Below are 19061 nucleotides of genomic sequence, written 5' to 3'. Positions count from 1 at the left end.
ACAGCTTCACTAAACCCACCTGGAAAACATCAAACATTGAGGGGTGGGGGTCTAATCTCCCTCCCACCTCCCAAATGTATTAAAAAATCTGCAGCCACTTTCAGAACCTTCGAGCGCAGGGAATTTGTCCGTTTTTATGGCGTACTCGTGGTGGAGATGGTTCTCGCATCCTCCGGGAAATCCTATTATTGAACTGATTGAGAGCGGGCACCGCTGCCCATTTCTGCCCGACCTGGATATTTGGGGAAGGGCTGCTTCTGTCTGTCAACCCCCGGGTTCGCACTGACCCAGCTCTACAACTACCCTGTGCGCCGTTCCCTTCCCGCCCGGGCCCGACTCATAGGGGGCGAGCCGAGATTCGGCCCTGGCCCGCGGACGGAGAATCCAGCGAACGCCCGGGCCTCCAGGCCCGGACAGGCAGCAACCCGGGACAGGACACATCCCGACGGTATTAGCCGTAGCCTTGCTCTCGCCGCACTCGGGGCAACAGGAAGCGTGCGGCGGCCCGGGGCCCGGCGCCTTTCCGGGGGAAGTCGATTATTGTTTAAGGCGCAGAGAAAGGGATCAACTTCCACATCCGGTCGGCCATCGCCTCAGCGTGACCTGGAAAAGCTTCAGGCCGCCCGCGCGGGGAGCAGAAGCCTGCATCTACCTCTCACTGCGACTTTCACCTACCTCGACCGCCGTCTCTGGCTCCGGGTCGGTGTGAGGTTCGGGCTGAGGACGGGCGCCGCGTGCCGCAGGCCCCGCGCTGGCATACAGCGCAAGGCGGACCGCGGAGGGCGAAGGTGGGCGCACGTGACCCGGGCCGCGCGCTGAGGCCACAGCCGCCGCCATCTTGGTGCAGGAATCATCGACACGGAAAATAGGTGTAGGCCATTCGGCCCTTCGAGCCAGCACCGCCATTCAATATGATCATTGCTGATCATCCAAAATCAGTACACCTTTCAGGCTTTTCCCCCATATCCCTTGATTCCCTTAGCCCTAAGAGCTAAATCTAACTTTTGAAAACATCTAGTGAATTGGCCTCCACTGCCTTCTGTGGCTAGGAATTCCACAGATTCACAACTCTCTGGGTGAAAACGTTTTTCCTCATCTCAGTCCTAAATGGCCTACCTTATTCTTAAGCTGTGACCCCTGGTTCTGGACTCCCTCAACATAGGGAACATTTATCCTGCATTGAGCCTGTCCATTCCCTTAAGTATGTTATATGTTTCTATAAGATCCTTCTAAATTCCAGTGAATACAAGCTCAGTCGATCTATTTCATCATATGTCAGTCCTGCCATCCTGGGAAATAATCTGGTGAACCTACTCTGCACTCCCTCAATAGCAATAATGTCCTTCCTCGAATTAGGAGACCAAAATTGCACACAATACTCCAGGTGTAGTCTCACCAGTGCCCTGTACAACTGCAGTAGGACCTCCTTGTTCCTATATTCAAATCCTCTCGCAACAAAGGCCAACATGCCATTTGCTTTATTCACTGCCTGCTGTACCTACATGCTTAGTTTCAGTGACTGATGTACAAGGGCACTCAGGTTTCATTGCACCTCCCCTTTTCTGAATCTAACACCATTCAGATAATAACCTGCCTTCTTGTTCTTGCCACCAAAGTGGATAACCTTTATCACATTATATTGCATCTGCCATGCATCTGCCCATTCACCCAACCTATCCAAGTCATCCTGTAGCCTCATAGCATCCTCTTCACAGCTCATGGTCGCTACGTTCTATAACAATCCACATGGACCTAGGTACATATTTCTATGAAAGTGATGACACAGTTTGACAGGATGATGAAGGCGGCATTTAGCAGGCTGATTGTTGTATAGTTCCCAGAATTGAGACATAATGTTTGAAACTTGTGTATCATACTGTGTGATACTTTTTCACACGAGAGTTGTGAGTCTGTGGATCCATTCTCTGGATGCTTCCAAGAGAGAGTTAGATAGAGCTCTTAAAGATTGCGGAGTCAAGGGATATGGGGAGAAGGCAGGAATGGGGTACTGATTGTGGATGATCAGCCATAATCACATTGAATGGCGGTGCTGGCTCAAAAGGACGAATGACCTACTCCTGCAACTATTGTTTATTGTCTATTGTTGCAGCTCTACAAAACATTGGCCACATTTGGAGCACTGTGTATAATACTTGCGGACTGCTATAGAAAGGATCATTAAACTGTCAAGGGTGCAAAAAAGATTTACAAAGATGTTACGGGGTCTGGAAGGTTTGAGTTACCAGGAGAGCTATTGGGATCATTATGGATGCCTTTGCTACCTCCTAGACTTGTCAATGCCTATGCACTTGTGGATGATGTTTCATCAAATAATATTCACATTAGACCAGTGCAAAACAAGTTGGAATATAACCATCTAGTTTTAATCAAAGGCATTACTACCATAAAATATTTCTACAATCACCACCCAGCTGGCCACCATTGACCAAAAACTCAATTGGACTATCCTCAGAAATACACTGGCTGCAAAAGTAAGTAATGCAGTGTATAACTCAATTGACATTCCAATGCCTTTCCAGCCTGATCAAATATTCATTTGCCTGGATGAGAACAGCTCTATCAATGTTCAAAAAACTCAACACCAACATCCTGGACAAAACTGCCCACTTGATTGCTACTCCATTCAATACCTTAAATACTCATTCCCTCCTATATTGGTGAACCGTTGCTGCAGTGTGTACCATCTATAAAATTCACTGCAGTTCAGCTTCTAGGCTGCAACAGACATCTTCCAAACCTACACCCTCTCACTGAGCAATGCGCTATCATCTGCATTTATTACCAACCCTAACATGGAATCTAAATCCTGAAACTTCTTTCCTAATGGATCATGAACAGCTTCGCAAGAAGGGCTGCAGTAGTTAAAGTGCTCAGCAACAATTTCTCAAACAATTAGGAACAGGTAATAAATCATAATCATACTTTATTAGCCAAGTATGTTTGCAACATACAAGGAATTTGATTTGCCATACAGTCATACCAATAATACTGATCACGTAACGAAAAATGAATATCTTTTGATTGCATCTTCCATCCTCCATAACCTGTGCTCATGTAAAAACCCTGAAATGTATGTTGTGATATGTACATCTGTCATGCTTGTCATCTATTAATTGGCTCCAGCCTTGCAATGCTTCAAATTATTTGTGCTTCTTTAGTTTGATATCCCTGATTGTAATAATGTAACATTAAATGCAATATCTTCAGCTGCCAAGGCTCCAAACTCCAGAATTCCACCATACATCTCTCTTTTTCTAACTTTAAAGCTGTCCTTAAAATCGATTTGGTCGTCACTCCTAATAATCTCTTAATGCAGTCTGGTTTGATAATGCTCCAGTCTTCTTAGGCATCACCTGAGGATTGAGAACGATTTGCTTCCATGGTTTCGGCCCGAAACGTTGCCTATTTCCTTCGCTCCATAGATGCTGCTGCACCCGCTGAGTTTCTCCAGCTTTTTTGTGTACCTTTGCTTCCATTATAGTTCTGTTCATTTTGAGTTAATAATGAGGCTAATATAGAAAATGCAGACTATTTTGCAGATGGGGCAAAGATGTTTGATGATGCGGTTGGGTAGTTTGGAACCTGGTGTACAACGTCTTATTAACAATGGGTTTGTGAATCCCGTTGATTCACGGGCTAAAAGTTCTTAATACCACCATGTCCTTGCTGACTTCCACCTAGTTACATTAACCAACCCATGTTAGGAAGATAGCCATGCTATTTCATTCGCATCTGCCTATCCAGCTATCTGTCTGTCAGTGTCACCTGCCCATAAATCACTTCCTTTTCTAACCCATCCCCATGGTAGTCTGTGAGTCCCATATTGACCTCATCATTCACCTCAGAATCGACGTGAAACAAAGAATCGACGTGAAACAAGTCATCCTCAACCTCAGTGAGCGAGAGCAGGCTCCTCACAGTGACACTCGAGTGCAGTCCTGAGAAATGAAGTGGCCGCTGGTGTCTTTCTGAATATTTTAGGGGGAAATTAGGCTTGAGTCTTGGGTACATTCATCCCTTAAACTTGTCTTGGTGTTGTTAATTATCTAAATAGACAAAAATGCTGGAGAAACTCGGTGGGTGCAGCAGCATCTATGGAGCGAAGGAAATAGGCAACGTTTCGGGCCGAAGCCCTTCTTCAGACCGATGGGGGGCATCTGTAGTTCCTTCTTAAACAATTAATTATCTAAATGTTCTCTAATCCCATGGGTGACAACACTTCTTTACCACCGATTTAGATCCGGTAGATGAGTGATATTTTCAGCCTCCCGCCACAGACGGCAATAGAGAGTTCCTCCTGCTTGGAGGCCGCACCCACAAAGCTTCCTTGGTTCTGGAAGATGCAACAACCCAGCTGATCGACCGGATCTTACATGCTGTTGCACATGCGCACTGGGAGAATTCTGTGGTCGCGGAGTGAAACTGAGCGGAGCGGAAACGCTGGAGAGCGGCGGACTGATTCTTCACTACGTTGCGTACGGTACCCGAGTGTTTTTTTTGTGGAAGTTACAGAACAACCGGGTTTAAGTCTCCTTGCAAGGATTCGCGGACTAAGCTTGGACTTTGATTCTGAGGTTTGGGCCTCGATTCCGAGCCGGGGCCTGGAGTCCGGAACCTTTCCATCCCCCTTCCTTCACCTCCGCGGATCGGGCCGCTAGACTACTTCCTCGAGTCTGAATCTGGACCCTTGCCATCCCTGAATACAGGTCCTGGACCCCTCTGAAAAATCTGAATGTAGATCTGGCTCATGGCTTGAGTACATCTGCTTTAACGGCAGCAGAAGTACGCAGTCTAGGCATAAACCAAAATCTTGTTATTATTAGGATTAATGTTTCTGATGTCTGACCAAGCTTGTGGAAGAAGTATTGAGAAGCTTGTTTCCTTGCAGAGATGCGAGATTCAAAAGACCTGTTTGGTTGACTATTAAATTAGTCGGAATCCTAGTCATATGGCATATAAATAGGTCCTTTGGCCCCAACTTGTCCGTGCCGACCAAGAGGTTTATCCAAACTTGTTCTATTTGTCCCATGTCCCTTTAAATCATTTCTATCTGTAGCTATTAAATCCTTCAGGGCAGCATGGTGGCCTGGTTCATTGTTATTTTATTTTCCCCTACCCTGCACGTTGATTAAACATATTTCCAGTATCCATGACAGGCTTGTGATATTGCAATAATTTTGTCCTTCACAAGCCATCAGTTTACTCACAGCACAGGGCACCTGGTGGGAAAAAAAAGAATTGCAAGATTTTAGTTTGGTGTAGAGATACAGCATGGAAGTAGGACCTTCGTCCCACCAAGTCCACACTAAACAACGATTAGTTCTATGTTATTCCTAGTTTCTTGGGCCAATTTTTACAAAAGCTAAACCTGCATCTTTGGAATGTGGGAGTAAACGGAAGCCACCAGAGAAAACCCATGTGGTCGCAGGGAGAACTTACAAACTGCAGACAGCAGCTGTAGTCAGGATCAAAAACCCGCGTTTCTGTCGCTGTCAGGTAGCAACTCCTCCACTGTGCCCGCCAGTTGTCAATTTTCACGGTTCACTAATGGGGATGTTTTGCAAGTAAGAATGAAACTGGAACTGTATCTTTCAATCTCAATGACATCGTGTGCGTTTGTTTGACCCTTTTTGTGTTTAAAGGAAGTCCACCAAACAGGGCATTTGTTCTTTGTGTTGCCTATGAGACATTAAAATACCCTTTAAAGATAACTTTAATGTTTCTTTGAATTGTTAAAGCCAGTTGGGAGCTTAATTTTTTTAAAAATATTTCTGCAGCCAAATTATGTGCATATTCCAGCTGCGCCTGAAAGTAAATATAGAACGGACCACTTCTGTTCCGGACTGTTGAAGATCACAGTTTTTTCAAAATGCCTGCAGTTTCAAGTGATGTGAAGAAATTGTATGTGTCTACGTGTTTGGCTGATCTCAATAAGAAAGCAGAAGTGAAACTGGAAAAGAAAAGCACTAAAAGGTAAGGAATGTGCAACAACATTGAAATGTGTTTTTGCAAAGTCAAGATAAATATGAGAAACCTTAGAGTAAACCTAACTGAAGTTTCAAAATTAAGTTTATTTATTATCACAAAGGAGATTGCTACATAGGTCATTGAGAAAATGTGCAAGCTATGCATAGACAGCATCTGAGGTCACGATGGAAACTGGTTCCGTGGCTTTAAGGCATCTATTTCCCTGACATGGGTTGCTCAGTTACTCATTGTCATTTGATAAGTTGTTAATTTTATTTATGAAGCAGAAATTTAAAAAATCTTCTGAGTATGACGCAACATACTCAATTCAAGTAAGAAAATCTTGTCAACACTAACTGGACGAGGGAGTAATTATTCAACTGTTATTTATCTACTGCACAATGCAAAGATCGCATCTTTCTAAACCGTCGTTCTCTTGTTTTCTAGCATTGTTGCAAGCGCCTGTAAAATTTTCAAGGCTGCAGAAGAAAGTAGGTTGGACAGAGATGAAGAAAGAGCCTATGTTCTTTACATGAAGTATCTAACTATATATGATATAATTCGGAAAAGGAACGATTATAAACACCAGCAGGTACTTACTGTTCTATATTGTGAAATAACATTCAGCTTTTGCCATAATATTCATAGGAATTATATAAAAAAGGAACTGCAGATGCTGGTTTATGCTACAATACAATACAATACAATTTATTTGTCACTTGAACCTCATAGATGTTGTTTCTACAGTCATACACACAAGAAAAAAAGACCCAAGACACAACACAATTTACACAGACATCCATCACAGCGCATCTCCTCCTCGCTGTGATGGAAGGCAAAAAAACTTATCTCTCCCCTGCACTCCCCATTCCCCTCCCGATGTCAGAGTCAAAGCCCCCGGCGGGCGATGGCAATTGTCCCGCGGCCATTAACGCCGCGCCGGGCGATGCAAGGCCGCGCTCCGGGTCTTGTTGTTGGAGCCCCCGGCGGGCGCTAGCAAAGTCCCGCAGCCGTTGAAGCCGCGCCGGGCGATGTAAGGCCCCGCTCCAGGTACTCCTCGACCCCGCGACTCGGGCAGGAGAAGTCGCCGTTGCGGAAGCCCCGAAAAGCGGTCTCCCAGCAGGGACCCGTGGGCTCCCGATATCACCGTCCACCGGACCCGCAGCCGGAGCCTCCGAATCCCCGGGGGCCGGGCCACAGCAGCGCGCCACCACAGCTCCATCCGCTCCGAACTCGGCCAGCTCCGCGATGGTGAGCAGCTCCGCAGCTAGAGATGGACACAAATGCTGAAGTAACTTAGTGGAACAGGCAGCATTTGAAGAAAATAGATAAATAAAGTTTCAGATCGGGACCCTTCATCTGAAGAAGGGTTCTGACCCAAAACGTCATGTATCCATTTTCTCTAGAGATGCTGCCTGACCCACTGAGTTACAGCATTTTCAGTTGGGCATTAGAGAACTACTGAAAAGTCACTTTGCTTCTATTGACATTTGTGCAATGATTCTCTGTTAGGCAGTGTAACATGCAATATTTTTAGCTTGCAGTTACATAAATAAACTGATTGCTAGTGCAAAGACCTGCAATTTTTTTAATCTTGCTGGGAAAATGACTTTCTTATTAAGAGTCTGAAACACTATCCCCTAACCACCTTTCACCCCATTGCCACAATTTTTTTTTAAATATTGTGGTTTTCTATGACACAAGGTTTCGGAGGAATACAATTATTGCATGCTAGCAGAACTACTAGTACCTGGTTTCAGTGTAAGTTCACGACAATCTGTAATAAATACTTAATATGCTACAGATGCAGAGTAAGTTTAAACCGATTTGTCTGAGATGAATGTTTTAGTTGGCAAATTAGGATAGATCTTCCAGTTGACCAACATAAATGGAAGGGCTGGAAGAACAACAGACCATTCAAGAATACTTTGCAACCGTTTTAAATATCTATCAAAGACCATTGCATCTCTGCTTTTACAGGTCTGATGAAAGGTCACATAGAAAGTATTGATCTGCCTTTCATCTGCAGGCACTGATTTGAAGTTTTTATTGTCTGTTTTTAATTTGTTCTTTTATGCAGCCATTATTGTTCAGGATTGTAAAGTTGTTTCGTTCTAGGAACTGCAGAATTAGTATAATAATAACATTTATTTTTGTTGCAGGACTACTATGTTTCTTTACTTGGTCCGACAAGCTTCCGAAAAGCCTTAGAAGAAGCAGAAAGACTTTCTGAAAGCCTGAAATTAAGGTATGTTGTGACTTTGACTTCGTAATTCAACTAATCCAAGATGGCGGATGTGCGGGAGTGGGCGCCGTCTGTGTATGGCAGCCTGCCCGCAGTCCGTCTCTTCACCTTTTTTTTATTTTAAGTCCTGTCCAAAATGTTAGTGGAGGTCTTTTATGTGGTGGGTGGGGGGGGGGAAGGGGGAAACTTTAATTCTTAGTCCCCTACCTGGTCGGAGAGGCAGCATCCCTCTAAGCTGCTTCTTCGCCCCGTCCTCGCGGCCTACCATCGAGAATGGGGCGGCGTTTCCTGTCGGGACCGGCCGGGACTACAGCTTCGGCGGCGGCGCAGCGCAAGGACACCATCACGGAGCGGAACCACGGAGCGGGCGATGCCTTGCCGGGCGGTAAGCTCCGGAGCGCTGTGGCCGCCGACTCCCAACATCGCGGAGCTGGGGCTGCGGGCGTCCGGCCGCGGGCGGCGCTGGATTTGGAACGCCGCGGAGCCAGGGATCGAGTTCGCCGGGGTCGGAGCTCCAACCGGCGCGGCCTGAAGTCTACGAGTGCCCCGGTCTCCGGGGAGGAGGCAGCCGCTCCAGACTTTCCAAGCCGCTTGAGGAATTGTTTCACCCGATACCAGTGTTCCATCTTCACGGCAAGAGGGCCCTGAAAACATCGGACTGGCTGCAAGGCCACAAATGGGCCCCGACCTCGGGTGTTTCAGAGGAAGAGGACTTAACTTTCTTTTGCCTTTCCCCACAGTGGACATTTTTGATTCTGTTGTGGGGGGATGTTTGTGTTGAACTCTATAATGTGTTGTGTCCATTTCCTTTATTTATTTTTAACCTTTTTCTATGGTTTGTATGTAAATTTATTATTTAATTTATGTAAAGCACTTTGGTGTCAATGCAAGTTGACTTAAAATGTGCTATATAAATAAAGCAATAATAATAATAATAATCAGGTTGTAAGAAATAACACGGATATACACAAGCAACTGTTTGGGCTCATCAAGCTCTACACTGCATCTATTAACCACACAGTTTATAGTTTTCAGAATTTAATTTCTTTTAACCATTGTCCCAATTCAGTGTTAATTTAAGTTTCAATTTTTTCTCTATTTGTCTGCCATATGAGCTGTAATACAAAAATCTTTTGTCAAATTATATCCCATAATTGGAGTGACTATATTTCCCAGCATTAATTCGGTTGAGTTACACTATATTTGGCACTTGTCGGCAATCATGTTTTTTCCGTGCAACTGTATTAGGGATAAATTGGAGGCCAGTTTGGCTGAAGTTTGGGCTCTGGACAGTCCTTATGTTGTTCAGCTAACTAGGCTTTGCATTGGATCATAGCTAAATTGCTGTATCATATACTGCCTGTACTGAAACATGGCCATTGATGTACTGCTAATTGGTTGACTTTGAAGTGAATCTAGTATTTAATTTTAATCTGTTAGATATGAGGAAGCTGAAGTACGTAAAAAGCTTGAAGAAAATGATAGGCTGCAAGAAGAGAAATGCAAAGAGCAAGAAGAAACAAAAAGCAAGGGACAAGACTACAATTTGGCATCAGCAACCAGAGGTTCTTCAGGCCAGGTTGAGAAAGGAAACCTAAAGGTTTGTAATAATATCTGAGTAGAAATTATCATGTTACAATAATGTTTTTAGGAATAGAAGAACAATAAGATAGTAGTAGACCAAATAGCATCTTGAACCTTCTCTGGCATTCAATAAAATAGTAACTAATCTAATCACTATGCAATACTATAGATAGTCTACAAGTTACTTAAGGGTTCAGTTCCTGAAAACTGTCAAGATTTTCTTTCCATAAGTCGGAAATGAACAATTTCAACAATTAACACAAACCTTTATTTATTGTCTTCCCTGAGTAGATACAATGGTACAGAATCAAAATGTTTCGCATGCAATCATTTGGATGACCTTAAAATTGTAATGAACATTACATTATTTGTTAATGTATTTTACAAGTGTCATTGATAAAGATTTACTTGTCAGTTTCCAAAGTAATCTCTTAAGTGACCTGCAGTGAACAATCGGCAGTGTGCATTCTTCAAGGCCAGGGTGTCTGTTTGCTTAATGCACAGAGGCTTTATGTGAACATTTTTTTTAATGGCTGGTTCCCTGTTGAATTAACTAGCTGATACCCCTATTCCATTAATCCTGAAGATGTTTGTACCTCTAACTAACTTTCCTATCATAAAAAATATTTTAAAAAAATTATGGGGAAATTTGTGTAAAGTCAGATTTCTGTAAAACGGGTCTTCTGTAATCCAGTAAGCCCCTGGACTTTCTGTCTCTCATTATACACTCTTTGACTCCTTAGTTTAAAAGTCTGTCATTCCCCAGCTTAAATGTTCCACGAGCTCTCCTCCACAGCCCACTGGGGCAGAGAATTCCAAAGCATCAAGATATCTGAGAGAAGAAATTCTTCCTTATTTCTGTCTTAAATTTCTCACTGGTCTCACTAGGGTCTCCACGATATCCCGCAGCTCCGCTCTTACTCCACCTTCTCCCCCCCCCCCCCCCCCGATTCGTAACAACAGAGTCTCCTCTGTCCTCACCTTCCACCTCATCAGCCGTCGCATACAGCATATAATCCTCCAACATTTTCATCACCTCCAATGGGATCTTCACATTTCCACTCCTTTCTGCAGAGACCGTTCCCTCCGAAACTCACTGTTCAACTCGTCCCTTCCCACCCAAACCACCCCCTCCCCAGGTACTTTCCCCTGCAACTGCAGAAGATGCAACACCTGTCCCTTTACCTCCCCCCTCAAATCCATCTAAGGAGTTTCTTGTTAGTTAGCCAAATCCCTCTCTATGTCAGTATATTGCCCCCAAACCTTGTGCATTAAGTATTCTCTTTAAAGCGGAGGTTAGTTTGTGAACATATAGCACAAATGGGTTGGATTAATTGACGGTGTCTACATTTGTATTTTAGCATTGGGAAGGAAGCACTGATACCTATAAAAGTCTCATCTTGTGTGTGTGTGTGTATGTGTTTTTGTATTTTCACCAAAACGCTACGCAAAATTTTACATATTCTGCCACACTTTCCCCTCCATGCAGTGAACACTTTACTTAAGATTTGATCCTATATTTCACGTTATTGGTGAATAAAATTAAAAATAAAAAGACAAAACGGCATTTTTAACCACCTTTCACACACAAATTCCTCAACCAGCTTTAACTGATGACGTCACAATGAGGTGGGCAGGCACCCTGGCTCGGGTCGGCGCCCGTTTCACACACGCCCGCTTGGGTCCTCAGTTCCATGCCCGCCCGCGGCCTCCCTCCCTCCCTCCCAAACACATCCCATCGCGGATCAAATATGATTTGAAAGTAATAACGGCCAACTCTCAACACCGTGGTAAAGGAATTCAATCCCACTTACAGACCAGCTTCTAAAGTTATTCATGGTAATTCTCCAACTTCACAGACTTCGATGCACATAGTTCTGAAATTTGCTCTGAGCAAGAGAAGGACCAAAATTGCAAAGCCAAAAAGTTATCTCTTCCACCTCTCCCCTCCCCCCCCCCCCCCCCCAGACCGCCCCTCCCCTCCAGACCGCCCCTCCCCCCCCATATACCCCCTGCCCCCCACACATCCCTCTGCCCCCACACACCCCCACGTTGCGTTGGGGGAACGGTGAGTGCTGGAATATTGCGTTGGGGGAGCCGACCCAACGGTCTGCAGTTGGTTTAGTCATGCTTAAATTACTGGGCTAGTATTTTGGTAATCAGAGCTGATGATCAGGAGGCATGTTCAAATCACCAAAGCAACTAGGGAATTTAAATTTGTTTTATATAAATGAGTGATTGTAAAAATCCATTTGGTTCACTCAAGGAAATGTTATTTCTATCTTGTCTAACAAGTGTGACTCAAGACCTGCTGATCCTAACTGAAATGGGCTTGCTATTAGGGCAGTTTGGGATTGGCAATAAACGTATTCCTGGCCAGCAGTGTCTCCAAAGCTTGAAATAATTAAGGAAATTGTTCAGATACTTGACTGTAATAGATTATGAAATTATCCAACTGTTGCTACAGAAGCATATCTGACTTTAGTGAATTGCAGAATATTTTTATGCTAATGGGGGGGCAGGGAGGTGCGGGGGGTGGACGCGCTCAAATATTCTTAATATTTGGAATGTTTACCAGCAGTTTGTAAAGCTGCTTTTCATTTGTTTAGGGCGACAGTGTGCTGAGCGACAAATCAGAACGCATTGGTAAGATATCTGTTATTACTGCTTAGACATTAAACTTAGAAAAGATTTTATAGCGTAAAGCAGGCTGCTCAACCCAGTTGTGCCTAAGACAATTTAATGTTCATCGTTAGTCCCTCTAATTCTTTATCTCATTCCACCAACATTTCTCATAATCCTGAACAAATTCCTAATCCTAAATCCTAATCACCTCCTAATCCTAAACACCATCCCCTTCTCCTGTAGAGCTTCCTGCACAAATCAGTGGACAGCACACAAGAGTGGAATCCATGACAGCATCTCTGGAGGGAAGGAATCGGTGACGTTTCGGGTCGAGATCCTTCTTCAGACGGTCACCCATTCCTTCTCTCCAGAGATGCTGCATGTCCTGCTGAGTTACTCCACCCTTTTGTGTCTATATCTTTGATTTAAACCAGCATCTGCAGTTCTTTCCTACACTTTGATGGTTAGACCTTTTGTAATATCTATAAATGACTTGGATGGAAATGTGGTGGGTCTGATTAGCATGTTTACAGATTATAAAAAAAATTGTGGGAGTTATAGATCACAAATATTATCTAGAGATACAATGGGACATAGATCAACTGGAAAGTTTGGAGCAGTGGCAGATGTGGATAATATATTGGGAAGAAGCTGCCAGATGGGTCGATGAAAGCACATTGAATTACAAGGTTTGAAAGGCATTTGGTTAGGAAAGCAGTAGATATCTTAATGCAGACAAATTAGACTAGCGTAGTTAGGCATTTATGGTCAGCACGGGCGAGTTGGGCCAAAAGGGGCTGTTTCTGTGCTGTCTGTGTCTACGATATTATAATTCTATGTTCCATTGACATATTCAGTCACTGGTTCCAGGTCTTTTTTTTGTGGCACTGAGATATGAATGTTTTCCTTTGTTGTTTATTTATTTATTTATTTTTATTTGCCATATGGAGGGAAAATGGTCTATTTACTAGGTCCTGATATTGGAAGAAGCCCGACCAAATTCAGCTTGCAATGATCCATGTGCAAAAAGTGAGAGCAGTTGCAAACAATTTTGTAGAATGGCCCAAGGATGAGAGCATAAGAACATAGGAGTAGGCCACGTCCTCTCAAGCCTGCCTCCCCATTCCATGTGCAAGTCAACCATAGTCCTCAATTCGCCAATCTTTCAAAAAAAAACAAAAAACTTCCTCTTTAAATATCCCAGTGATCTGTTTTAGACAACCATTCAGGTTAGAAAATTTCACCATCTTCAAAAGAGATCTGGCCAGTTCTAATACAAAGAGAAAATAAGTGAGCCATCTGTAATATTGGACCTGATATTGAGTCTCATAGGCTGCAATGTGCCCAGGCACCTGATGAGCTGTTGTTGGGCTTCATTGAAACAGTACAAGATACTAAAATGAAATTTTTAAAATGTTCTCTAATTATTTTAAACTGACATCACGATATTCCATAATTTTGTCAGTAATAGAGAAAGGGTTTTCCAACCTGTGTGCTTTTTCTGCATTGTGGTCCAATTATCTCATTTCTTCCCTCTTAGAAGATTGATTCATTTTTAGTTTGGGTTCATTTTTAGTAACTGACTATTTTCTCGGGATTAGTATCAAAATTACAGGCGTTTCCTGAGTTGAAAGTTGTCTTTTAATTTTGCTTGAATGGTTTGAATGTTCTGAAACAGTGCAATAACTTACGATGGTGGGATTTGCAAAATTTGAAATAAAAACACAAATTATTTGCTTCTTAACAAATTCATTTTGTATGTCATAGAAACATAGAAAATAGGTGCAGGAGTAGGCCCTTCAGCCCTTCAAGCCAGCACCACCATTCAATATGATCATGGCTGATCATCCCGAATCAGTACCCCGTTCTTGCTTTCTCCCCATATCCCTTAATTCTGATAGCCCTGAGAGCGATATCCAACTCTCTCTTGAATACATCCAGTGAATTGGCCTCCATTGCCTTCTGTGGCAGAGAATTCTACAGATTCACAATGTCTTATTGTAAGTCTCTGTTGCACATTCAGTTTTGCTCTGCTAGCTTTCAAAATGCAAAGCCAATTATTGCAGCTTTTGTGGGGAACGTTTCTGAAGTGCTTTTGTCCTGTCAGTGACACAGAAAAAGGGTTTTTGCAGATTGTTCCTTTGCCCTCATCATGATTGACTAACTGCTTTTTTATTTCTATCATTCTGTCTTTGGGAAGCAGGTTCACCTCGAGACACAATTAGTGCAGAAAAATTGTTTGCAATGCTGCAAGATGGAAACACTGAGGTGATCATTATGGATGCACGGAGCTCCAAGGATTACCAGGAATCTCACATACACATGGCCAGGTCATGTTGTATAAGTGTGCCGGAGGAAGCTATCAATCCAGGGTAGGAAATTCAGTCCATTTGGAATTGATAGCAGATGCTATTTTAAAGTTTGAGAAAGAAGTTGGATACTGCTTTCATGAAGATATTTTAAGTTTCTGTCTCTCTGCCTCAAGTTAATATTTCTGGAATTCTTCCCTACAGAATCACTGTCAACCAGATAGAGTTGAGACTGCCAGAAGAATCAAAGGAGACATGGCGGAAGCGGCAGTTTGTTGATTACATTATTTTGTTGGATTGGTTAAGTTCCATCAACCAGTTGACAAGAGGAACTGTTCTTCAGAGTCTCAAAGATGCACTTTACAAGGTTTGGAAATTACTTACAACATGAACAGTGTGGAGTTGTCTTATGTTTATGACTGTGTGCCATCATTCTTTGTGTATATCATTCTTTGCTGTATGATCAAAGAATGGCGCATCCAGATTGAATTATTTCCCTGAAATTCTCCACATAGTATCAGCTCCATCTTGATACGCTAAATCCATTGTCAACAATTTGCAGTACACACCTGCACCACAATATCCCTTTGCATGAAGATGGGAATATGGGACAGCAACAATATCTGTTGGTGATGGAAGGGCTGCGTGCACTAGACTATTGAATTTTCCACTTTTATTTTATGCAGTGGGATAGCCAGGTAGTTCTTCAGAGTGAACCAATGGTATTGGAGGGTGGTTATGACAGTTGGCTTCGCTGCTACCCAATGTATACCACCAATCCCAAAGTGGCTGTTCCAAAGGAAGAATCCTGTACTGCTGTCCAAGTGTCCTGTAAGTATTCTGTATCCTGAATAAATGATGGCTTTGAAAACATTTTTAACATGACTATATAACATCCTTAAATAGAGGGGTGAAAATATTTATAGTACGTTTCCTTGAAACAGTAAGTGGAGCATAAGCGGTCTAGTGCAATGTGTGTGGCGGTGATTGGTGACTTTTCTTAGGGAAACAGGGACAGAGGGATCGCAAGAATATAATATTTACATTTCAGAAATGTATAACACGTTTTGGATTTGGTATCAGCCTGAGAATAAATGATAAATCTGTTGGCCTGATGTAGAATCACCAAGCTTTGTGTTGGAAGGGATAATATTCATCTGAAATCTCCTCCTCTGTTAGGATGACACAAAGAGGACCTGGCCAGTTCTTAACAGGCATTCAGTGGGACTTTCAATGTCCACACTCTTTAAGCTATTAAGCGTTGGAAAATTTGAATGACATAAAGGTATTAAATACAGAGTGAATTTCCTCAGAGAAAATGTGGTGTGTTTGAAACTTGCTGTGGGTGATGGAAGGGAGAATAACAAGAATAGATTCCATGTGCGATCTTGCAATAATTCTGGGTGTGAAGTAGAGATAATTTTGGTTATGTTCTCACTGTTACCCACCCCACCCTCCCCTATTTCTCGTAATTACTTAATGGTATTAATGCCCAACAAAGAGCTACCAGCTTTGCTGTAGTACCTCACCAATGCACTGAAACTATGTCATTGTAGAAGATATTCCAGCCTATCCCTGTAAGGGAAGGTTACTGAATATTGAGTGGAAATGTGTGACTGAGTTTTGTGTCACCTCCAACCTTAAGCCAATTATTACGTGGGTAACTAAGTCACATTTACTATAGCAACTGTGAGCTTGGTGGGAATGAACGCTCTGTGGAATTTTAGTTTGTGCAACCAGATGTTAAATCAAAGCTTTGGAGCAAAATACTGTGTTCATTATTTTATAACAGTGAACTTTAGTTATCCATCTTTGGAGGAACCACCACCTCTTCAACCACCTCCTGCAGACCATGATGAAGTGGAGGCTTTCCAAGAATTGGGAAGTTTTAATGGAAACATCGCTGAGTTGGAAGGGACTACAAAAGAAGTCAGCATAGAACCAATTGCTAACGGAGTTCCTGGTCCGAAAGTTTCAGTATCAACTGGTGTGTTGCCTGTTGCAGTGAAAACCATTCCACAGGTATGTGTGCTATACTACTGAGAATGCAGTGTCCTCTAAACTTCTAGCTTCCATGGTTCTGCTCCATATTTCATTCTTACTGTATCCCCTTTTAAGTAAAACGAAAACAAACCTGCGCAGAGTTAATTGCTGTGAAGTCTTATTTAATTTTTCTTCTTGTCTTTAAGGCTGGTGTGAATAAAACTAGGATTTTGTAATGTGAGATATTTCTGGAACTTTGAAGTGGGTTAATCATTGGGTTGATGGCAAGGATAAGCTGGGGGTTACAGAATCTGTATCTTTTACACCTTTCCATTAGTGCAGCGTGTCCTTTGGGCAAGTCCTATGGCATCGCATTTTAAATCTCTTTGTATTTCTTTGTTTATATTCTTACTCAGAGCTTTTGTTTTACTTTTTCTCTCTCTCTAATCTACTGATTGTATATCCTCTACAATTTACCCAATGGATCCATTACAGCATCATGCCTTCCCCACACATTCTGTGTAACTTATTTTCTTCTTGTTATAAGGACCCATAGGTGTGTTTTTTCCCATTGATGCTGCCTGCCTGCAGCTGAGTATATTCATCTTTCTTTCCCTTTCAGCAAGCAACTATTTCTATTGGATATCAAATAGCTTAAATTATAGCTTCGGCTTTGGGAGCTCAATGCTGCATTGTGACATTGTGAATTCACAAAATGTGAATTTAATTGATCTGCCATTTCTTAATTCTACATTATTGAAATGGAAATTGCCCTTATGTAACAATAAAATTAGCTTTTTTTCATATTTTAAAGTCATACTTCCTAAAAATCCCATGGTTTGTGCTTTCCCCAGTCTAGTCAACTTATGTTCTTCTGCATGTACGTGCGCATCTGCAGCCAGCATTCATGAAGTAGATAAACAGTCATGGACCATTGCTAGTTATGTTCCCATTTTTTAATAATGATCCAGTTATTCGAGTCTGTTTTGCATTGATTTCGCATCTTGAGATTGAAAATGTGCAATGAATTCCAGGTGTATTGTTTCTGATTGGCGCCTTGATTGTGAATTCTGGATTGTAAAAGTGTTTCTTACAGTGAATATCTTTTAAGATTCACAAGTGCAATTGTATTTTTATGTATTTGAACAGATTGATCGAACTAAGAAGCCTGCACTAAAAATGCCAGAGAGGTCTCATCCCAAATCTGACATTGCTGGTACAGAGAGCCTGCCAGTTCACAACGGACCAGTGATACCAGATCGGTCAACAAAGCCATTTGTGGAACCACAAAACCCTTTAACAGATGAAGAAATAAGTCAGATCCATGCTGAAGCAGCACAGATTAAGGAGAAGGCCAGAAAGGAAAAAGAACAGCGTGGACGCAGACAGGAAGAGCAAAGAAAAAAGGAGCAATCGGAGAGAGATAAGGAAAAAGAGCAGCAAGAGGAAGAAGAAAAAGAGCTCAAACTAAAAGCAGAGCAAGACAAACAGAGCAAAGAAAGTGAAGAGCAGAGAAGACAGGAACAGGAAGACAAGGGGCTGAAAGAGGAAGATGAAAGGAAACTATTAGCAGAGCAAGTGAAGAAGTCTCTGGAAGAAAAGGGTAAAACTGAAGGTCAGAAAAAAGAGCACGCGGATATGAGGAAAGAAGCGGAAGAGCAATCTGTACCTGAGCCAGAGGCCAGCAGCTCCAGTAGAGAAAAGCAGGTACTTCAAAATATAAAAAGCTTAAAAAGCTTATAAACAGCTTTAATAAAATGTACTAGCAGGGACAAACTTGATGGCTTGGTATTATATTTTCAAAGAGATTTTAAATTTGTTGCAGCAATGGTCCTAAAAATGAATATATTCTGGCTAAACGTATCTGCATTGGTAAATTCTGGATTCCTTTTTATTAATCATAATTATATTATTAGCCAAGTATGTTTTGCTAACGAAGAATTTGATCTGCCATAGTCATACCAATAAAAAGTAACAAGACACACAAAATACATTTTAACATAAACATCCACCACAGTGACTCCTCCACATTCTTCACTGTGACGGAAGGTGGAAAAAAATGTCAATCTCTTCCCTTCTTTGTCCTCCCACCGTTGGGGGCTCCTGTAGCCGGCGATCAGGCCCTCCTCGTCGGGGTGATCAAGCTCCCACATCAGGGGGATCTCTGCTCCCCCGCGTCGGGCGATCGGATCCCGGGTCGGAGCTAGTCGAACCTCTTACGACTTTGGAGTCTAGTTTGACATCTAAAACCTAATATTCCTTCAGCAGCCACAGAGCAGCACTTTGGCATATCATTGCCTGCAAGTAATAAATGTTCCTGTACTTTT

The 19061-nt window shown here is 42.6% G+C and overlaps 2 protein-coding genes across 9 annotated transcripts in view; one reads left to right on the top strand and one right to left on the bottom strand.

Annotated features, from left to right (window-relative positions):
- Window positions 1-777, bottom strand: part of gabpb1 (GA binding protein transcription factor subunit beta 1) — a 47465-nt gene extending 46688 nt beyond the window's left edge. The window contains exon 1 of one of the 3 annotated variants that reach the window (XM_033050241.1): window positions 676-777. Coding sequence is in view for 1 of the 3 variants with exons in the window: in XM_033050238.1 (XP_032906129.1) it covers window positions 20-37 (18 nt within the window). In the remaining 2 variants the exon portion in view is untranslated. Of the gene's footprint in view, window positions 1-19; window positions 510-675 lie in introns of those variants that run through there. The other 2 variants (XM_033050240.1, XM_033050238.1) reach the window with 2 other exon arrangements.
- Window positions 677-19061, top strand: part of usp8 (ubiquitin specific peptidase 8) — a 35557-nt gene continuing 17172 nt past the window's right edge. The window contains exons 1-11 of one of the 6 annotated variants that reach the window (XM_033050234.1): window positions 677-788; window positions 5799-5994; window positions 6436-6580; window positions 8151-8236; window positions 9674-9833; window positions 12427-12463; window positions 14643-14814; window positions 14956-15118; window positions 15438-15582; window positions 16544-16773; window positions 17884-18441. In XM_033050234.1, coding sequence (XP_032906125.1) covers window positions 5891-5994; window positions 6436-6580; window positions 8151-8236; window positions 9674-9833; window positions 12427-12463; window positions 14643-14814; window positions 14956-15118; window positions 15438-15582; window positions 16544-16773; window positions 17884-18441 — 1800 coding nt within the window. In that variant the 5' untranslated portion in view covers window positions 677-788; window positions 5799-5890. Of the gene's footprint in view, window positions 789-4368; window positions 4502-4536; window positions 4728-4785; window positions 4804-5798; window positions 5995-6435; window positions 6581-8150; window positions 8237-9673; window positions 9834-12426; window positions 12464-14642; window positions 14815-14955; window positions 15119-15437; window positions 15583-16543; window positions 16774-17883; window positions 18442-19061 lie in introns of those variants that run through there. The other 5 variants (XM_033050237.1, XM_033050232.1, XM_033050233.1 and 2 more) reach the window with 5 other exon arrangements.

Source organism: Amblyraja radiata, chromosome 34 (assembly GCF_010909765.2).
Source record: "Amblyraja radiata isolate CabotCenter1 chromosome 34, sAmbRad1.1.pri, whole genome shotgun sequence".
Lineage (NCBI taxonomy): Eukaryota > Metazoa > Chordata > Chondrichthyes > Rajiformes > Rajidae > Amblyraja > Amblyraja radiata.
This window is presented reverse-complemented; position numbering and strand designations above follow the sequence as displayed.